At 47.6% G+C, this 19,251-nt stretch overlaps 1 protein-coding gene across 1 annotated transcript in view; it reads right to left on the minus strand.

The window, feature by feature from the left end:
* The window catches only part of UBR4 (ubiquitin protein ligase E3 component n-recognin 4), a 90,626-nt gene that overhangs the window by 36,046 nt on the left and 35,329 nt on the right, over window positions 1-19,251 (minus strand). The window contains 28 exon segments of the mRNA XM_066606353.1: window positions 2,512-2,705; window positions 2,806-2,893; window positions 3,037-3,122; window positions 3,203-3,347; window positions 4,675-4,843; window positions 4,944-5,162; window positions 5,809-5,887; window positions 5,968-6,195; window positions 6,364-6,513; window positions 6,654-6,863; window positions 8,796-8,912; window positions 9,412-9,519; window positions 9,615-9,711; window positions 9,808-9,976; window positions 11,142-11,279; window positions 11,542-11,646; window positions 11,736-11,913; window positions 12,019-12,149; window positions 12,652-12,763; window positions 12,876-12,997; window positions 13,085-13,225; window positions 13,523-13,697; window positions 15,417-15,551; window positions 15,625-15,688; window positions 16,447-16,663; window positions 17,828-18,044; window positions 18,138-18,301; window positions 18,388-18,589. Coding sequence (XP_066462450.1) covers window positions 2,512-2,705; window positions 2,806-2,893; window positions 3,037-3,122; window positions 3,203-3,347; window positions 4,675-4,843; window positions 4,944-5,162; window positions 5,809-5,887; window positions 5,968-6,195; window positions 6,364-6,513; window positions 6,654-6,863; window positions 8,796-8,912; window positions 9,412-9,519; window positions 9,615-9,711; window positions 9,808-9,976; window positions 11,142-11,279; window positions 11,542-11,646; window positions 11,736-11,913; window positions 12,019-12,149; window positions 12,652-12,763; window positions 12,876-12,997; window positions 13,085-13,225; window positions 13,523-13,697; window positions 15,417-15,551; window positions 15,625-15,688; window positions 16,447-16,663; window positions 17,828-18,044; window positions 18,138-18,301; window positions 18,388-18,589 — 4,160 coding nt within the window.

Raw genomic sequence — 19,251 nt, forward strand, 5'->3', positions numbered from 1 at the left:
TTACCAAAGGTGTGTGTGAAAGTGGCCCTAGGCAGCTGAAGAGCCCAAAACCTTCTCTTACAAAAAAGAAACTAATGCAGTTTCAAGATGTTATGTCCACTGAATAATCTGGAAAGACAGCGATACGACGACCGCCTGTAGTTAACCCTTTCATTATTCTTGCTTTTTTTTAAATAATGCCCCCATCTTCAGAACCGTTCTCGGCGCCCGGTGGAGGGGGTTTAGCAGGAACTCTAGGAGCCCCTTTCCACAGCAAAAAAGCTGACAAAGTATCTTCCCGAATAGTTGATTTCAGCCATCCCTCAAAAAATTCTCTGGGATACAATCCTTCTAGCTTTTCCTAAACCCCCACGAATCGCAAAATTACTTAAGTCTATTTTCCAGATCATCTGCTTCATTATTGCCAAGTACGGCTAGGCTGCTCCCATTTACTAATTGTATCCTGCATAGCAACTATTTGTTCTTCCATTTCACGCGTCTCTGCTTTAGACAATCTTTCAGTAACTTTCTACAAATCTTTTCTAAATCTAAGATCCTCTTTCAGGCTTCAAACCTGAACAGAGAGGGAAACCAGAACACAATTAGTTTTAGTCACAGCTAGAAAAACATGGCGCAGATACTGCATTTAATTTTGTGTATCCACACCACTAGCTTGTGCTGAAATGGGCGGCATAACAGTATTCGCAGATGAAGCATATAAAATAGGGCCAGGCTTACCCTTCTCCGTGAGATACCGTATTAAAAGTCCCATCAGAGGAGGCAAATACAACTGTAGATGTTTCATGAGCATTTCTTTCCAGGGTTGCAGGAGTCAAACGAGCCAATTCCGCGAACCTGTTCACCCTATCACAGCATTTCTCAATAAAGCGATCAGTATGGTCATAGTCTTCCATATGATCATCCTGTTCAATCTTGCCTGTAACGTCAGGCAGGCAGCCTCATGGTACTCGACAGCTGCCAGCGCCTGACCATCATCATGAAGCGCGCCGCTGGCTTCTTTCCTCCTCATCATCACAACTCTGTTAAACGACAGCCAGGCCCCACAACAAACCAGCCACAGCTACAACTGCTCCTCCGCTCCCCCACAACAGTAACCACAGTACAGCACAACCAAAGGCCCAGGGACCAAGTAAGGCAGCCAGCAGAGCAGAGTCAAAAACACCGTGTAGGAAGAGAACCAAGCTAGCTTAACAGATGGGAGCTCTGCTGGAGTGTCTCCACTGATCACATCCTGCTCCAAATCACACGCCAGACCAACCCTTAAAGGGGTTGTCCCGCGCCGAAACGGGCTTTTTTTTTTTTTTTTCAACCCCCCCCGTTCGGCGCGAGACAACCCCGATGCAGGGACCTAAAGAAAGCTTACCGGAGCGCTTACCTTAATCCCCGCGCTCCGGTGACTTCTATACTTACCGGTGAAGATGGCCGCCGGGATCCTCTTCCTCCGTGGACCGCAGCTCTTCTGTGCGGTCCATTGCCGATTCCAGCCTCCTGATTGGGTGGAATCGGCACGTGACGGGGCGGAGCTACACGGAGACGGCATTCTGCACGAGCGGCTCCATTGAAGAGAGCAGAAGACCCGGACTGCGCAAGCGCGGCTAATTTGGCCATCGGAGGGCGAAAATTAGTCGGCTCCATGGGAACGAGGACGCTAGCAACGGAGCAGGTAAGTAAAAAACTTTTTATAACTTCTGTATGGCTCATAATTAATGCACAATGTACATTACAAAGTGCATTAATATGGCCATACAGAAGTGTATAGACCCACTTGCTGCCGCGGGACAACCCCTTTAAGGTTCACTTTTACATGGGGCAATCACCTGAACTCTCACTGGAAACAATGAATTTTGGCGATAATCGTCCTGTGTACATGTGACCGCCGACAGAGCATGGAGCAAGAAATCGCTCACCTGTCAGGAGTTATTTGGTTTTTAGGAGAACTAAAAAGCAAGTGACTGTCAGCCCGTGTAAAGAGGAGCCGCTCAAACTTTGAACAACTTCTATTTACTGTGAATGGAGGCAGGCAGTTGGAATAATTCCCGGCCCAATCCACCTCCATTCACTTCAAAACTATCGTGCCAATGTAACGCACAGGAGCAATAGTCGGGCAGTAGCCTACGGGCCAACTGTCAGGCACTTATGTACCCGACAGTCGTCCCATGTAATGCTACCTTAAGGGTTGAGAAGATCTGGATAAGAAATCCTATAAATACCCGACGTCTCTACAACAAACCTCAGAGTATACCGAATCTCATTAATGTATCTGGGGGAAGTTATGTTTTTCTTCAGCTAGCTGTATACAAAAGTTTCAGTAGGAAACCTTTTGTCCAAGTGGGTTATGTTGCAACTACTCTGACACTGGGCATTCCAGGTCATGATCTCTCTGGACTTTCACTGATAAGGGCGGCACATCCGTTTTCCTCTTCTCTATTTATTTAGGTTCCGTCCAGTTTAACAGTAGAAGGCACAATGACCATTCCTTATATTTTACCCTGTTACTGTTTAGGTGCTTACTTATTCTTCAGCTCCACAATAGCTTGCACGGTGCGATTGTTGTAGTACAAATTAATGGTTCGGACCATTTTGGTTCGTTTCAGGTCTCCGATCTTCACAGTTACTTTGCTGATGGTGTGGCTTCCTATAAGTTTGACCACTTGCTGTGTAGTCGTGTAGCGAGTGTCCACTTTAATGGATGAAAGTTTGATGTTCTGTCAAAAGACAAAAATGTAAAAATAAATGAAAAACAAAATCGTAACATTTCTTGCATACTTCATGTTGCTGTAAATAACCGTACAGCCCGGTACTTACACACAATGGGACTTCGGGGTTGTTGCAGACTAGACATGGGTCACTTTCAAGATAATATCCATCAAACTCCACCAAACCAGAAAGTGTGCTGGAAAATAAGAGGCAACCAGAATGATGGTGTAGAAGTGTTAACTCAACAATCCTATAAAAGGAGAGGCATCCTCCAAAAGACCCAACCTGTATTACCATAAAGTATGAGGCGCGGGACAGAATGGGAAGACAATCGCTTACTTGTAGATGTTGGAGTTAGGATGATTGGTCAGGATATGGTTTTGTGTTCGCAGGATCTCAACGGCCTTTTGGGAATATTCCTTGAACTGAGGAACGAGCAAAATATTTACTCCGTTGATGCCAATACTAGCAGCAGGAAAGGATCTACTTGTCTTAAAGCACTCACCTTCTTTTCTGTCTGAGGTGTCTTTAGGGAAAAGTAGCCAAGGAGATCAACAAACTGAGCGGCTTTGCGTCCGTAAGCTGGGAGCTCTGGCCAGATTGACCACATGAGGTCCAGGAGAAGCTCCTGCTGCGACTTGTTGGAGTTCCTGGGTGGAAGAAAAGAAATCAGGAAGAAATAATGGGATTGAGAATGAATCAGATGAATGATATTCCAAGTAGTAAACTTTTAATATCAGAACAGTCCCTTGAAAACACGGAGAGTATGGACACAGAATTACGCATCCCATAAGAGTAATAAAGCTTTCCAGAGTTCCTGGTTGGATTATCAGCAGGTGGTTAAAGGCGTTTTCCAATTGATTATGCAATAGTCTGATGGGCAGTGGTCACTATTAGAGATGAGCGAACGTACTCGGATAAGCACTACTTGTCCGAGTAATGTGCCTTATCCGAGTACCTCTCTGCTCGTCCTGAAAGATTCGGGACGCGCTGCGGAGCGGGGAGCTGCAGGGGAGAGCGGGGAGGAACGGAGGGGAGATCTTTCTCTCCTTCTCTCCCGCCCGCTCTGCCCCGCTCCCCGCTGCGACTCACCTGTCAGCAGCGGAGCGCCCCGAATCTTTCAGGACGAGCGGAGAGATACTCGGATAAAGCACATTACTCGGAGTAGTGCTTATCCGAGTACGTTCGCTCATCTCTAGTCTCTATCCCTAGTAGTGACATTGCTCTGTATGTACAGTCATCTCCCCAATACTGTAAGAGTTATACACTGACATGCCAAAAGTCACAGGAATTAATATCATGTAGGACCCCTTCTAGTCCAGTGGGGTGCAATAATTTGAGGTGGCTTTGATTCTACAAGTGGACGAAAGATGCCTGGAAGGATGCTGATCTGTATGGATAGCCCCTACAGCGCCGTACCATTTGTAGATGCAGGTTCTCAGGTGCAAATGGACCTCTCCACCACATCCCATAAATACTTGATGGGGCTCATGTCAGGCAAACGTGCAAGCCGCACCAATCATAGGAACTCTCCAGAATGCTCCTTGAAACAATTCTGGACAACTTGGGCCCGATGGCGCCATGCATTATCCCTATGGGAATACCCAAAACAACTGGTATGTGATACTGTGGATTAAGGAATGTTAACTGCCCATATGTCGGAGTGCCCCATCTGTCTGGCAGCGCTATCATGCCTCGTTTGAACTCCAAAAATTCATGTCATCTGGCCATGAGCCCGCTGACCGGTGTTCAACTTGACTCACAAGAGGACACCTCACAACTTACACAAGTGTGAGCGTTCCCAAGCCGTTCCCTGAGATAACGCCACTGTCATTAATTTACATACTACTATCCCATGGCTTTTTGCATGTCAGCATATGTAAACACCACGCTGGACGCAGTGACCTTTCCTCTGGCATAATCATATTTTGGCTTGCACAATAAAAGACTAAAAAGAGTTAGGATTGATCTCCTCACCTGTAGATGTGCAGCGCCAAGCAATGAGCCTGCCAGCGGACGGACGATGCGTTGGACTCCAGAAGGAAGCAGCGCAGGAACTGGATCAGTGTCTCTTTGTCGGCAAATTTGTTCAGCTGGTTGACGAGTGCGGTGCAGAGCTGTTCCTCCTGAGAATTGGACCCTTCACCTGGAAGATAGCATCATAGATACTTCACACAATCTAAAATCTGTGGTGCAGTCATAAGCTACTAATTGACTGCGGCGTTATATCTACAGGACTATCTTACCCTCCTTGTCCTTGTCTTTGTCTTCCTTTTTACTCTTCTTAGTTGACGATTTACTTTGAGATCCCGGCTGCCCCGAGCTTGACGATGGAACAGAAGAGGAACCAGAGGATGTGGAAAGGACTTTACTGCCACAGAGAGCACAAGAGAGCAACTGCAGGAGGACTGGAGACACTCCTTCATCCACCAAGAAGCTGACCTGAAGCAGGAAGTAGAGGACCGCTGGAAGGACACAAAGGCAATTAGGTCTGTGAAAGTGCAGCGCTAAAACAAAGACAAATGCCAAGTGTTTCCCCAGCACTGTGATGGCCAGAGGGCTGTTTGAGGTTAGGCATGCAATGTACCATCATAGGGAATGGTGCGCAGTCTGCAGGTATTGTTCAACATGATGCTTAAAAGTCTATCCAGGGACAACAGGGGTTATATTACCTGCTGTCTGTCCTCTCTACAGTTGTCCCTCTGATTTTCTGATTCCTAATTCCCCGCTGCCATCTTCTATGATGGCTGCCGCAAGCTCCTAACTAGTGTGCATCAGTATGCCAACGGATTTCATACTACTATCTGACTGGCAAGTACTAATTAAATGAGTATAGCTGGCCAATCAGACAGATGTAATGCAACTGGAATCTAGTATCCTACAAATGCACAGTGTACAAAAAGTAGTCTGATGACTATGACAGCCATCTTGGAAGACAGAAATGTAGCCTGTGAACAGGCAGATCTGAGGCACAAAAGGCCAAGTAATATAACTCCCCCCTCTAATCCCTGGGGTAGAGGGTCACTTAACTTTCTACTAATATTCCCCACTAAATGCATTAACATCCATTGTCTATGTTACCAATAAACAGCTAACATCTGAGAAGCTTACAGTCATCTTTGATGCAGAATTTCTGCCAGTTCACAGTTCGTTGGGACGCAATTTCAGCGCAGGCTTTTAGGTGTTCCATCTGAAACAAACAACTTCGTTAAGACCTTGCACCAATCAGTTAGAAGCCTAGAGAGACACATTTGTCTTCTTGCGTCTTACCAGATTGATCAGCGTGTCGTACTGTAGAGCAGACCCAGAGCTAGCAGTCACCACGCTTGCACGTAAGAAGATGCCGTGCTCCTCCAGCAACTTCTTGATGCCTCGGACGTGGGAATCGAGCGTGTGAAGGTCCCGGAGCTGTCGGTATTTTTCCTTTGACCCACAAATGAACAGAAGTAGTTTCCGCACTTGGCGGCGAACAAACGGGGTCTGTTGAATCATCAGGTACTGAAGAATAAAAATGACAGATTTCAAATACCTACTTAGGAAACCTATTAAGTTTGTTCAGATTTCTAAAAACATTTCAGCTTCCCTCAGACAGAGCTGTAATATATAGCAGAAAGAACAAAACTGCACTAGAAATTTTATTCTAAAGTTTCACTTCTATCTACAGACCTCAGAAAGAAAGTAGAACCAAGAATGATCAAACACAGGCGGTGGGATTCTGGAATTGGTGTCGGCAATTTTCTTAATCTGGTAAGGTAGTCGGAGAACCATTTCTGTCAGCAGTTGAGTGTAGGCCTGGAAAACGTCTGCAGCGTGACCCTGATAGAGAAGACCAAGAGGGGGATTAAATGCAAAACCCCAGCACAATCCTACTCCTCAATGCTTGCAATCTCCAGATCTTACACAAAGGCAGATAGAGGAACTTTCCTAGAACTGTAGACCACCTGCAGCTCATTTACCTTGACATACTGGCGGAGGAAGAAAGGGCTCATATCGGGCGGAGAGGACGTGGTGTGAGGTTTCAGGAGTTGGCTGGCAGCTACAGGCTCCTCATCACTCTGCTGGCTCTTCCAGTAGTCCAGGAGAGACTTCAGGACATGTAGACAATAATCCACGGCCCCTGAGCTTAGAAGAGCCGTCGCTGTCGCACTGGAAATGAGAGAGGAAGACTGGAACAGAAGAAGGTGGGGGGGGGGACAGGGTTTCATTTAATTCAATCTAAATTTAATAGTTAACCTTAAAAGGAGTTGTCCAGGTCAGAACTATTGATGACCTATCCATAGGATAGCTTCTCAATCGCTGATCATGGTGGTCATCCATCCAAGATCTATGGCGATCAGCTGTTCAAGAGGCTGCTGTCCGCGCACGCAGAGGCGGAGACTGACGGGCCCGCTGTCCGCGCACGCAGAGGCGGAGACTGACGGGCCCGCTGTCCGCGCACGCAGAGGCGGAGACTGACGGGCCCGCTGTCCGCGCACGCAGAGGCGGAGACTGACGGGCCCGCTGTCCGCGCACGCAGAGGCGGAGACTGACGGGCCCGCTGTCCGCGCACGCAGAGGCGGAGACTGACGGGCCCGCTGTCCGCGCACGCAGAGGCGGAGACTGACGGGCCCGCTGTCCGCGCACGCAGAGGCGGAGACTGACGGGCCCGCTGTCCGCGCACGCAGAGGCGGAGACTGACGGGCCCGCTGTCCGCGCACGCAGAGGCGGAGACTGACGGGCCCGCTGTCCACGCACGCAGAGGCGGAGACTGACGGGCCCGCTGTCCACGCACGCAGAGGCGGAGACTGACGGGCCCGCTGTCCACGCACGCAGAGGCGGAGACTGACGGGCCCGCTGTCCACGCACGCAGAGGCGGAGACTGACGGGCCCGCTGTCCACGCACGCAGAGGCGGAGACTGACGGGCCCGCTGTCCACGCACGCAGAGGCGGAGACTGACGGGCCCGCTGTCCACGCACGCAGAGGCGGAGACTGACGGGCCCGCTGTCCACGCACGCAGAGGCGGAGACTGACAAGCCCGCTGTCCACGCACGCAGAGGCGGAGACTGACAAGCCCGCTGTCCACGCACGCAGAGGCGGAGACTGACAAGCCCGCTGTCCACGCACGCAGAGGCGGAAACTGACAAGCCCGCTGTCCACGCACGCAGAGGCGGAAACTGACAAGTCCGCTGTCCACGCACGCAGAGGCGGAAACTGACAAGCCCGCTGTCCACGCACGCAGAGGCGGAAACTGACAAGTCCGCTGTCCACGCACGCAGAGGCGGAGACTGACAAGTCCGCTGTCCATGCACGCAGAGGCGGAGACTGACAAGTCCGCTGTCCACGCATGCAGATGCGGAGACTGACAAGTCTGCACACAATGCAGCGGGTAGTTGGGTATTGCATAGATTTCAACAAGAATACCAACCTGGGCGCTGCAATGTGTACAGAGCCGTCTGCATCTGACTAAGCGCACACTGCCATAGGATCAGCAAACAGGTGATTGCTGGAGTTTGAGTGGCAGACCCCAACCCATTAAATATTGATGACCTATCCTGAAGAGAAGTCCTAAACAGTTTAGACCTGGACAACCTCTTTAATAAAAGTTTAACGTGAACTCCAACTAGAAAAGCTGTAGGGTAGGGTTTCACAATGTTCATAAGCCAAGTGCCTCCAATTCAAATAAATTAAATAAAGGTACCACACTGACGCGGTGATCATATTCTTGTTTGCGCTTTTTAACCAGTTAATAACGCAGCCTATTTTGCCCATAAGAACGCAACGATTTTTCGAGGATTTTCATCTCCGCGTTTCGAAAGCTATGCTTTTTTTAATAATTTTTTCATCAACATCGCCAAATGAGGGCTTGTTGTTTACATGGGTACATATAATGTATTGTAAAATTTTTTTTTTTGAGGACAGAAAAAAACACAAATTCTGCCATTGTTTTTTTCTTACAGCGTTAATCACGCAGCGTAAATGACACAATACAATTTCTTCTGCGGGGTCGAACAATTAGGACAGTCAAAATTTTGGTATCGTAACTCTAGCTGGCTTTCATTATATTAGCATTACAAACTACACTTGGACGCGTAAACCTGCCAGATGACATCCTGCTCACCTCACAGATGGACGATTTGGAACCAGATTTTGTTCTAGACATGAAGACGCTCAGAAGCCTCATGACCACAAGATGGACCTCATTCAGGGGAGTGCGTTCATTCTTTTTAGAGACATCCTAAGTGATGATGGAGAGGAGCATTACAAATGCAAAGCAAGTGTCAGATCTTACCCACCTACTTGATTTTAAAGGGATTGTCTAACAACTGACTTACCACCTATTCATAGGATAGGCGGTAAAATTCTGAAGGTCTCACTGCTGAGATCACCACCGATCTTGAGACCAGGGGTCCTGTGTTGTTTCTTCTCCCCTTTGGGCTTGCTGCACAAACTTGCACCGAGGAGGAGATTAAACAGAATGGTCACGCATGTGCAGTGCTGTTCAACTCATTCTCAATGGGACTGCCAGAAACAGGTGAACGCTTGTACTCCGTTATTTCCGTCTTCCCCACTGAAATGAATGAAGCGCATCTGCGACTACGGCTCCATTCAATCTGATGTCACTCTTAAGTCTGTGCAGCGAACCCGCTTTGACAAGAAGAGGCGGAACCCCATTCTTGGGATTAGTGGGGTTCTCAGGGTGAGAGCGCCACCATTTAGACAAATCGCATAGTTACCTTTTTATCTAAACCTAGTTCTGCGATGAGCTGCGACAGGAGGTTATCTAGGGCTCCTTTATCCTTCTCATCTTCTCCATCTAGATCTGCAGTCAGCATCAACACCACCTGGAGAAAAAAAAAGCCAATTACCCCTGTTTGAACAGCTACACCAAGAGGAGGAGTCAATTAGACCCTACTACTAGATGATTAGGGCTTTATACCTGCATGTACGGAATGGCCCGGACGCCTCCTACGGTACGGAGACTTTGCATAGACTGAAGAAGACGCTCCAGCAGCATTAGACGCACCATGTGAAGTCTAAAAGAAAAAACAAGCATTGGCTCAGTTGGAGGCATCGATACGGATGACCAGCAATTGGCACAATAAGGGTTGGCTTTGTAAGACAATACAGACCTGTTGCTGGTATGTGCATCACCTTCCGTCTCTCCTTCTCCTTCCGAACCTTCACCTTCGTGCTGTCCAGTGGCAGTGCTGATTGCCCCTGTGCTAGAACTTATACTTCCAGGTCCTGCAGGCTGACCCTCAACTGCTGTGTCCCCATATGCACTGCTGCGACCCGATACTGAAAGAGAAGAGAGCGATGTATACTTAATGCAAAGATTCGGATGTTAAAATATGTTAAAAAAAAAGACAGACATGTAATCTACTAATTTCCCACACTATGAAGTATTTGAAGTCAGTTCCATATACAAAAAGAAAAATATTAGGCCTATGTAAAAAGTTCCCGTTGTAGTGGCCCATAGGTACTGCTCTTCACAGTGAGGGCCAAACATGACAACTGCAGGAGACCGAGTGGTTGCCAAGTGCCCTGTATCTAATATGAAACTGGAGACAAAAGCCACATACATATTCCTTTGCCGCTCACACTGGCCTCATGTGATATGGGAAGATTTGTGGCAGTTCTGTGTGTCCCACGTCTTCTGATAAATCATATGTTAAAGATCTGCTCCCCACGACTCTCAGACTTAATAAACGCTCTTATGAGACTTTACCTAAACACCTTCGGTCCCGCAAAGCTTCAGATCTACCTATATCAGTAGACAGCGAACACCAACTGTCTAGGCTCTGCATCCTTCCTGGGATGCTACAAGAAAACTCTTCATTGCATGCATAACCTCTGAAACCAGCAAGCCAGGCCCACCAATGGATACATGCAGAGGGACAAAATCTAAGGCCGCTCTCATACAGGCGCTAGTGTGAGAAGGCAGCGTATGTTTACTATGGCAGAGCTGCTCATACAGCGTTCGCCTGCGTTGTTAGCGTAGGCAAAGAAAGCCGATGACATCACCACTTTCCCTTTCCCTCCCAGTGGTATAGAATGCTGCATTCAAAAACACGGTAAAATGCTGTAGGCAGCGTTCTACCGCCTCTTTGACAGCTGCAGAGAGCCCACCGGGAACATGTGATGGCTGCAGCTGAACACTGGCTTAAGTGATTGACTGTAGGGCTCATATGTCCCTCGTGTTGATGACATCACACTATAGACAAATGGGGAGAGTAGTGGAGCAGGGCCGTCATTGGGAGATCAGAAGGGTTTAGTATGTTTTGTTTTTTTTACTTTTTACTGCAGGCTGAGCAGACTTGAGGAAGAAGAAAAAAAAAAAAGTTTGTCGTTGGATACCCATTTAATAAAAACAGAAATCAAGCCATATTAGATCATAGTCCATAACCCCTTCACTTCATCAGTCTTACTCATACCTATCGTATTAAATCATGACAAGACGTACCACTATGCTCACCAGCCACCGAATCCACGGCACTGCCGCCACTCTCTGAGCCCACGCTCCCTCCGTGGTCTGCTGGGGAGGTGCGCAGTGTGGAACCGTCGGTTGCGGCTGTGCTGCCTTCGTCGTCTGATGCTGGAGCTATAAGCATGAGGAGAGCTGTTACAGGTAAAAACACAGTCTCTAACTACCGAGCCAGCAAAACACAGGCCCCCTTACCCCCCACAACGCAAGAGATAGAGCAGCTTTATCAAGGCAAAGCGGTTACCTGAAATTACCCAATGCATCCATTGAATCCCCAGCGAGCGCAGCGGTGTTGGAGAGTTGCGTTTCCTTACATTTACATGCAGCAGTAGAACAATCAAGAGTCAGGACCCCATGGGGTCTATAGCACTACTGTTACCTGATGCAGTGGTGTCCGATAAAGTTCCAGCATCCAAAGAGGATGAGCTTGGTGCTTGTCCAGACAATCCCAAACTCTGAAGACCGAGAGCGCTGCTGCTGCTTCCTGCAAGACATCCATGCACCACAGAGAAAGGTGAGGTCAGCAGACAATGGGTTAAACTGCACAATAGGCTGCATTAATTGCTAATTTACCTTGCTGATCCTGCTGCAGACTAAGCGCGATGGCTAACTCCACCATGGTCTCATCATCCGCATCCGGTGGAATATCCAGCATTGGGGGAAAGCCCTCGGCTCCAGCTAGAAGAGCTTCTAAGGGTGATGGGTTGCCATTGTTGACGCTGTCCGCACTTTCAAGGACCATGGATTCAGACTGATAAAGTAAGGGTTAGCGGGACTTAGTTCTTCCTATCAAACTTTGTAAAGTCATGAAGAGTAAGGTTACAAGCGATGCTTTGTCAGTACACACAATTCTCACCACCATCTCAAAGTCTCCGTGGTCAACCTCATTCTGCTCCTGACTCTGTTGTCGGATGTGTTCTCCGTTTGGCATTCCAGAAGTCTGCATCTTGTCTTCAGCTTCGTCGTCGTCATCATCGTCCTTATCTCCTGGGTCAGAAACAACAGAGATCAAAACCTAATTCTCTAGCACCCAACTAAACAACATGGCTGCCTGCATGTGACACCACTAAAACCACCACAATGAAAGGAGACCCTTCCTATCCAAGGGTGATAGAAACCCGAGTGCTCACGGTTAAAGAGGTCCTTGTATGGCGGAGGCATCCTAATGACAGCCACACCTGAAGGAAACCAAGCTCTCCAACCTAGAGGGAATTGAAATGATGATGTACGGGTGTGTCTATCAAGATGCTCCAGGTAAAAAGGAGGAAGTGGGTATTCTCAGCCAGAATAACACGGCTGCCATGGGTAATATTCAAGGGCATAAAACTCACCGTTGTGACACCAAGAGGAGGAAAAACACTTGTGGGATTTGACAATCTACAGAGCTGCACAGTAAGACGGCAATCACATCACAAGAAGCAGAGGGGAACCTGGTGCAGGACTGAGTGAGCGCTTCTAAACCTTGCTGACAGTACAAGGGTGCTCTTACCCATGGGTGTATTGCTTCGTGGAGAGGATGGAAGTGTCACATGACGGCGCTTATTCCGAGGACGGAGAACTCGAATCAGAGCCTGTTTGCAGGAGAAGCTTACAGACGGATCCTGGAAATAAAGTATAAAATTGAGAAACTAACTGCAGTCTTTGGCACTCCGTGTTTAAGATGATCTCCGGTCCTCAAGGAACAACAAAGGGGCCAGCAGATCAGTAACTCACCGGGCAGAGCAACATCTGCATGTAGATTTTTGATGCAAGGTTGATGCAGTCTAGTTCACATGTGCAGTACCCATGTATGATGTCCACCAAGGCATTGACTGTTGCTTCCACATGGGTAAGACCTGCAGGTGATAAATACTATATTACCACAGCTGATGGATATTTGGTGGAGAAGAGGGTTGTACGGAGTAGAAAACTGTATCACATACCCGGCAGACAAGCAGGAGCCAGGAAGGCATTCTTGGGTTTGGATGCATGTAGTTTCCAAAATTGGTTGACAAGTTGAGTAATGAAGGCATAGCCTTCTTCTCCTTCGCTGGGCTTCGTAACATCTTTGCCTTCGTCAATATCTGAAAACAGAAAAATGGTTTATGTAATTTGTGACTTATGTTTAAAGGGAACCTGCCAGCTTGAACATGCGGTCTAAACTGCAGGCAGCTCTTTACAGAGATGGAGGAGCGGAGCAGATTGAAGGAGTCAGTATGAAGCCAGTGACAGACAAGTGTATTTATGCATCCGCATTACACGTGTGTCCTGGCCTTAATGCGGGTCTGCAGATTCAAAACTCTGATCGAAGGATTTAATGCTACAGGTTCCCTTTAAATGGGTTGTTGGTGTGATCTATAGCCATTACATTAGGCACTCACCTGTCTCTCCTGAGAGTAACTTGGAGTCTGTATAATGGACAAGGTTGTTTGGGCGCATGATGGCGATGGTTCGAGCAGTAATCACCAATCTCTGAAATACTTCTGGATCCAAGTCCTTTCCATCATGAGTGCAGGAGTTCAGACATTGCACAGCGTTGCTCAGCAGAGCTTGATCCTGTACAGAGGATATGGAGAAGTAAACAGGATTTTGGTTACTCACATAAAATCCTTCTCTCAGTTGTTCATTGGGGGAACAGCTGAAGACCTAAAGTATAGCTCCTGCCACTAGGAGGCGACACTAAGCCAAGAACGTTAACTACCAGCTATACCCCTCCTGCAGCCACTAGGGGTGCTTTTAGACGTAACAATTATCATTCAAACAAGACAGTGAATAATAATTGTGCGGTCTAAATGCGAGTCAACGACAAACGGGAATCCTTCGCTTTTCCTCCATTTTATGCAGGGATAAAAATCATCGTTGGCTCGTTAACATATTATTTAGTTTAAACAGCCCTCGTTCAGTCCCTCTAATTCACTTATATAGGAACGGTTCTCGTTTGAACGAGCCAACGATGCATCTGCCTGCCTAAATAGGCTGCACAAATGTGAAGGAGTAAGCAGTGATGTCACACGTTCGTTCAAATGAGAAATCGGCTCGTCTAGAAGGACCCCGAGCCGAATCCGCTTGTATGCGAGCAGTAGGGGAGTAATGCCCCTTTTACATAAGTTGATTCTCGTTTGCACGACTGACATCACCGCTAACTCATTCACGATCATTCGGCTCGTGCAGCCCATTTAGACAGGCAGATCGTTGAGAATCGTTCACTTCTCGTTCAGTGCTTCACTTTCAATGTGTAACAACAAGTGGGGAAGATTTAAACGGAATGAGAAGTGAACGAGCCAACAGGGATTATTATTCTGAATGAAACTGGACAAACGAAAAGTGAATGAAAAGTACACGATGGCTCATGTTTAGACGTGACGATTATCGTGCACCTTCACTCAATATAATGATTTTTTTTCAACGATAATCGGTACGTCTAAATGGGCCTTAAGAGCCCTACGGCTTATTAACCCTTTCCAATCCACTGTCTGACATCTCAAGACATTTTCATTGAAGGCTGTACAGCTCCGATGTCAGAAGACGTCCAGCAGGGTATTCTCACTGTATATTACTGGCCGCTCTGTTGTCGGGGCCTCTCCAGCATGTCACATAACGCAGTACTGGCTCTAACCAGAAGACGGCGCCATTGCATAATGGCAGAAAGAAAAAGCCCCCTAGGAAATCCTGAATCCAAAATTGGATTGCAAAGGATTAAACATCTGAACTAGAACATACAACCAAAGTAGTGAAAGGGAAGCGCAGAACAGAGAACAACCCCCAGAAACAATGGGTGGGTACTGTGTCTCATAATGAATAGCCATGAAGGGGATTTTACGTTTTCTTGGATGTGTCATTGGGGGACATGGCTGCACCCACCCACAGTGACATGGAAGTAGTGGCGGTTGCAGAGGCACGACGTTGCTCTATTCATTTTAACGGGGCTGACGTAAATAGCCAAGGAAAAGCACTTCTCTATCTCAGGCAGTCACACTGAAAATGAATGGAGCATTACCGCACATGCTCGACTGTTCCCTTCAATTTCGTCCTCACTGTGTGGGATACAGTGAAAAGTGGGGTACATGGGACCCCCGTTCTTGGGATCGGTGGGGTTCTCAGGGGTCAGACACCCACCTGATTTATCATATGGATACCTGATAATTCAACTGTTGTTCCCCCCCCTCCCCCGTTCTCACCCCCTTTAACCAGTGTTCTGCACACAACAGTGGCCTAAAAAAAAGTGTCAGCAGTTCCAATGAATATGAACTCAAATATGATAATCCAAGTCTTTACCTTGTGGTTATGGTACGCTGAGCGGCTTGTGTGCAGACTGGCCAGGAGACTCTTCGTCTGTAGCTGGACGCTGGATGGGGTTGGCATGGAGAGCAGGACTGTGGCCAGCTCCAGAGCTGAGGCTTTGTTCTTCTCCTAAGCCAAACAAACAGGTTAATTAGTGCGCTAATGACCATCAGTATATGTTTATAGGATACTAAAAGCCTACCTTCTCAGGCACTGGTCCGAAGGCAAAACAGCTTTCCAGAGCTTCAAGAGAACTTCCCACCAGCCTGTACAGAGAACAAAACACTGGATGCAACAGACATTTGGCCAACATCAGCTAAGCGGGACCTGCAGCATAACTTTGCATTTACAGCCTGGGACAAGGAGTATGGCTTCATTGTGTTAAGGCGTATCAGGTAGAACAGTCACAAAGGTGAAGGGTTAATGCAAAAAATAAAAGTGGGTGCAAGCCAAACCACTCAAAGCCACAGGCCTGTGCCAAAACTGTATTGCATTTTGGTAGTGTTCCTTGCCATTCCAGTGGTCCATAGGAACGTTAACTTGTCTCTGTGACTTATCGCACCTAAACAATGCGCCCGTCTGAGTCTAAACTGGTAGAAGGTTAATTTGCTGTCAGACTCATGCCCGAAGCTCCCCAGTCATTATCTATCACACAGCAGCCAGTTACCTAGAATGGCTGGTTGGAGTCGCCTACACCCATTGGGTTTCCCAGACACCACCATGCACTTAGGGCCATTAACTCAAAACAAGCGCAAGAGGTACACCAGCGGAGAACTGTGCGCACACTCACTCGTGCAGAGGAAGAAAGACTTACTAACCGGTCCAAGATCGTTAAAGGTTCTGGGTCAGAACTTTTGAGGAGCAAAGAAAAAAAATAAAAACATGTGAAGCCAAGAGAGCCAAATGGGGCTCAAACTCAGGGTGAACCCCAAAGGTGAATAAGACATTGTAAGTAGTCAGTGCCAACCCTGCCCCATCACTGACTCGGAGGAAACCACGATGTGAGGTCTGCACTGGTGCTTACCTCTCAATAACCGTGCCGTTAGTAGAGGGCGGTGTTGCTGTCTCGCTCTCTGTGGATCCATTGCCTTGATTGAGGTTCGAAGGGCAGACACTGCTCACAGAGGCGGAGGGGAACTCTTCCGGAGGTTCATCCGGCCAGCCGAATTGTTCCTTTGTCTTTCCGTATATTTTAATAGCATCTATCATAGTGACTCCAGCTGGATCCACCGAGGCACCAACTGAAATAACAGAAACATGCAAATAAAGGAGGGAAACAAGCCTGGAAATTAGGTTTGTGGGGTAGACTATGCAGTAAGGCCTCCCCTCACAGGCGTTTGCAGAAACACAGCGTTTTTCAATGCTGCCCTTCCTGCAGATTCAGCCTTGTTTGAGCATTGTTTTGGCTGCGTTTTCAGCACAGCTGAAAACGCAGTCAAGGATGCTGGGAAAAAAATCCACACTCACCTGACAGGTGCCGTTAGGGACTCTCCAGACCTCCTTGCAGACTGACGGGCACTTCACAAGCCGGCAGAGGACGTTTTGCTAATTAGAAATCCCCGGGTCCAGCAAGAGATCGCTTTGATTGGCTGAGCAACGCTGAATGACAGCCCGCTCAGCCAATCACAGCCATTCATTGGAGCATCCAGCACTGGCTGTGATTGGCTGAGCGGGCTGTCACTCAGCGTTGCTCAGCCAATCAGAGCGATCTCTTGCTAGAGGCAAGGATTCTAATCTCCGTTGCTAGCAAAAGATTCTCTGCCGGTTTGACAAGTGCCCAGCAGCCTGCATGGATGTCCAGAGAGTCCCAAAAGGCACCTGCAGGGAGTGTGGATTTTTTTTCCCCCTCAGGTAGAATAGCTAAAGCGTTTAGCGCTGACAAAACCGCGGCACCAAGTTGTGCCGTGTTTTTGGCAGCGCTGAAACAACTGCTCATTCATTTCAATGGGCAACGCAGGGCCCAAAAAAGGGCAAAGATAGAACATGCTGCGGCGCGAGCCAAGAGCCCGGATGCATCTAAAGAAGCTTCCCCACCTGACCGATCTGCTGGGCAATGTTGGCTAAGTCTCCCTGAGGAGAGCTAGAAAATATGCCCCATGTAGTGGGAGAGCTTAGTGCTGCATTTGGGGACATGCCATGAGAACGCGGACCGCTGAATTTTTAGTACAGGTGTGAAAATATATATGAAAACCCCTTTAAGTGACTTAAGATAAAACCATTTTCAATTATGAGCCAATGACTGGCGGGATCCCTCCCACAGGACCTTCAGCTGTTTTGGCAAAGTGCAGAGTTACTCACAAACCGCGCCTCTCGCTCGTAGGACCCAGAATATAACGTCGCGGTTTCCCACCACAGATTAAAAAGTAGAAAATACAAGGAAGGAAAAAAAAAACGATATTACTTACTGAATATTGTCAGCTTTTTATCAGCTTGTAACGCTTCTTCTCGTGTAAATGGAAAATCGAACCATCGCGCTCGGCTAAGATTGAGCTGCATTGTGCGGCCAAACATCTCAATGTAAGAAGGGGCTCTCTCAATGGCCTGTGTGCCGATCTGAAGCCGCATGCCGGTCATCACCATAGTGCTGTTGTTATTGGTGACTTCCACTGTAAATCCTCCAGGCTGAGCAGAAGGGGACAGTAATTAATTAGATCTGTGGATGTAATTGATTAGTCTGCAGACAGTGAACTGGGTGCAGCATTTTATTTTGGGTACCTTAGTGTTCGCCACGTACATCCCATTAGAATTAAGGCGATGCTTTATTTGCTGTGCATTATATAACTGCAGCAGATCGTTTCCACCAAATTCCACGTCTGTAAGCTGCTGGTTGTGCTCAAAGAAATCAATGGGGAAAGTCACTTGACTGGACGCCCGTGTCACTTCAGAAAGAAAAGAGATCACTGCATTACAATCAAAGAAATGCTACACGGACGGCAATCCAGAGGCGGCAGTAAAAGCTACTCACTGACAGCCGCAGGCTTGCGCTTGCGGACAGGTTTCATGATGCTGATGCTGCTGCTGGGCTGCAAGGATGGCTGGAGCCAGTATGAAGTGTTCTCCACGTTGGCCATATAGATTCGCAAGCTGCCATCCTCACACAGAAGAATCATGGTTGTCCTCTGTTGGTCATTACTAGCTGTGTGTCGTATTGCCACCATGTCCTGAATCTGAAAGAAAAAAAAAAAAAGACTTTACAGCATAAACGAAGCATAATCTTTGGGTCTGGCTGTCAGACTGATTGTTACTTGAAGGGGTTGCAATAAAAGTTTTATATAATGCTTACTATGAGAGTTATATCATTAGCTAAAACTACTTAGTCTGTTCTAGAGTTCTGAGTAAAGCCTAAGTTAAACTGGGACTTGAGATGGACTGTTGTCACATAGTATCATGTGCGGTCATAACGTTGTTTCTCAACCATCCATAAAAAGGTGATACACTGTGGCTATGATGGCTCTGTATTAAAAGGGGTTGGTTGTCCAGTTGTAGACTATTGATGACCCATCTGTAGGATTGGCGAGGGTCTGCCACCCAGGTACCCCGCCGATCAGCTGTTTGCTAGACTGGTGGGCTGGTGCAACAAGCTGATTTCTGCAGGATACAGTTTCATTCCCACTGCATTGGACAGGTTTGGTATTACAGGCAAAGTTCCCAGTGAAGTGAATGGTCTCAGCACCAAGCCAGGCAATCTGCTGTGGGAGCTAAGCTGTCTGCTTCCTACAAAAACCAGTGCACCAAAACATGGGAGAACACAGCCGATTTACTACTGATGGCCTAGTCTAAAGGGAAGCCATCTATAATTTACAACTGGGCAACCCCTTTAATGGTTACT

Source organism: Eleutherodactylus coqui, chromosome 6, assembly GCF_035609145.1.
Source record: "Eleutherodactylus coqui strain aEleCoq1 chromosome 6, aEleCoq1.hap1, whole genome shotgun sequence".
In the NCBI taxonomy this organism is placed as follows: domain Eukaryota; kingdom Metazoa; phylum Chordata; class Amphibia; order Anura; family Eleutherodactylidae; genus Eleutherodactylus; species Eleutherodactylus coqui.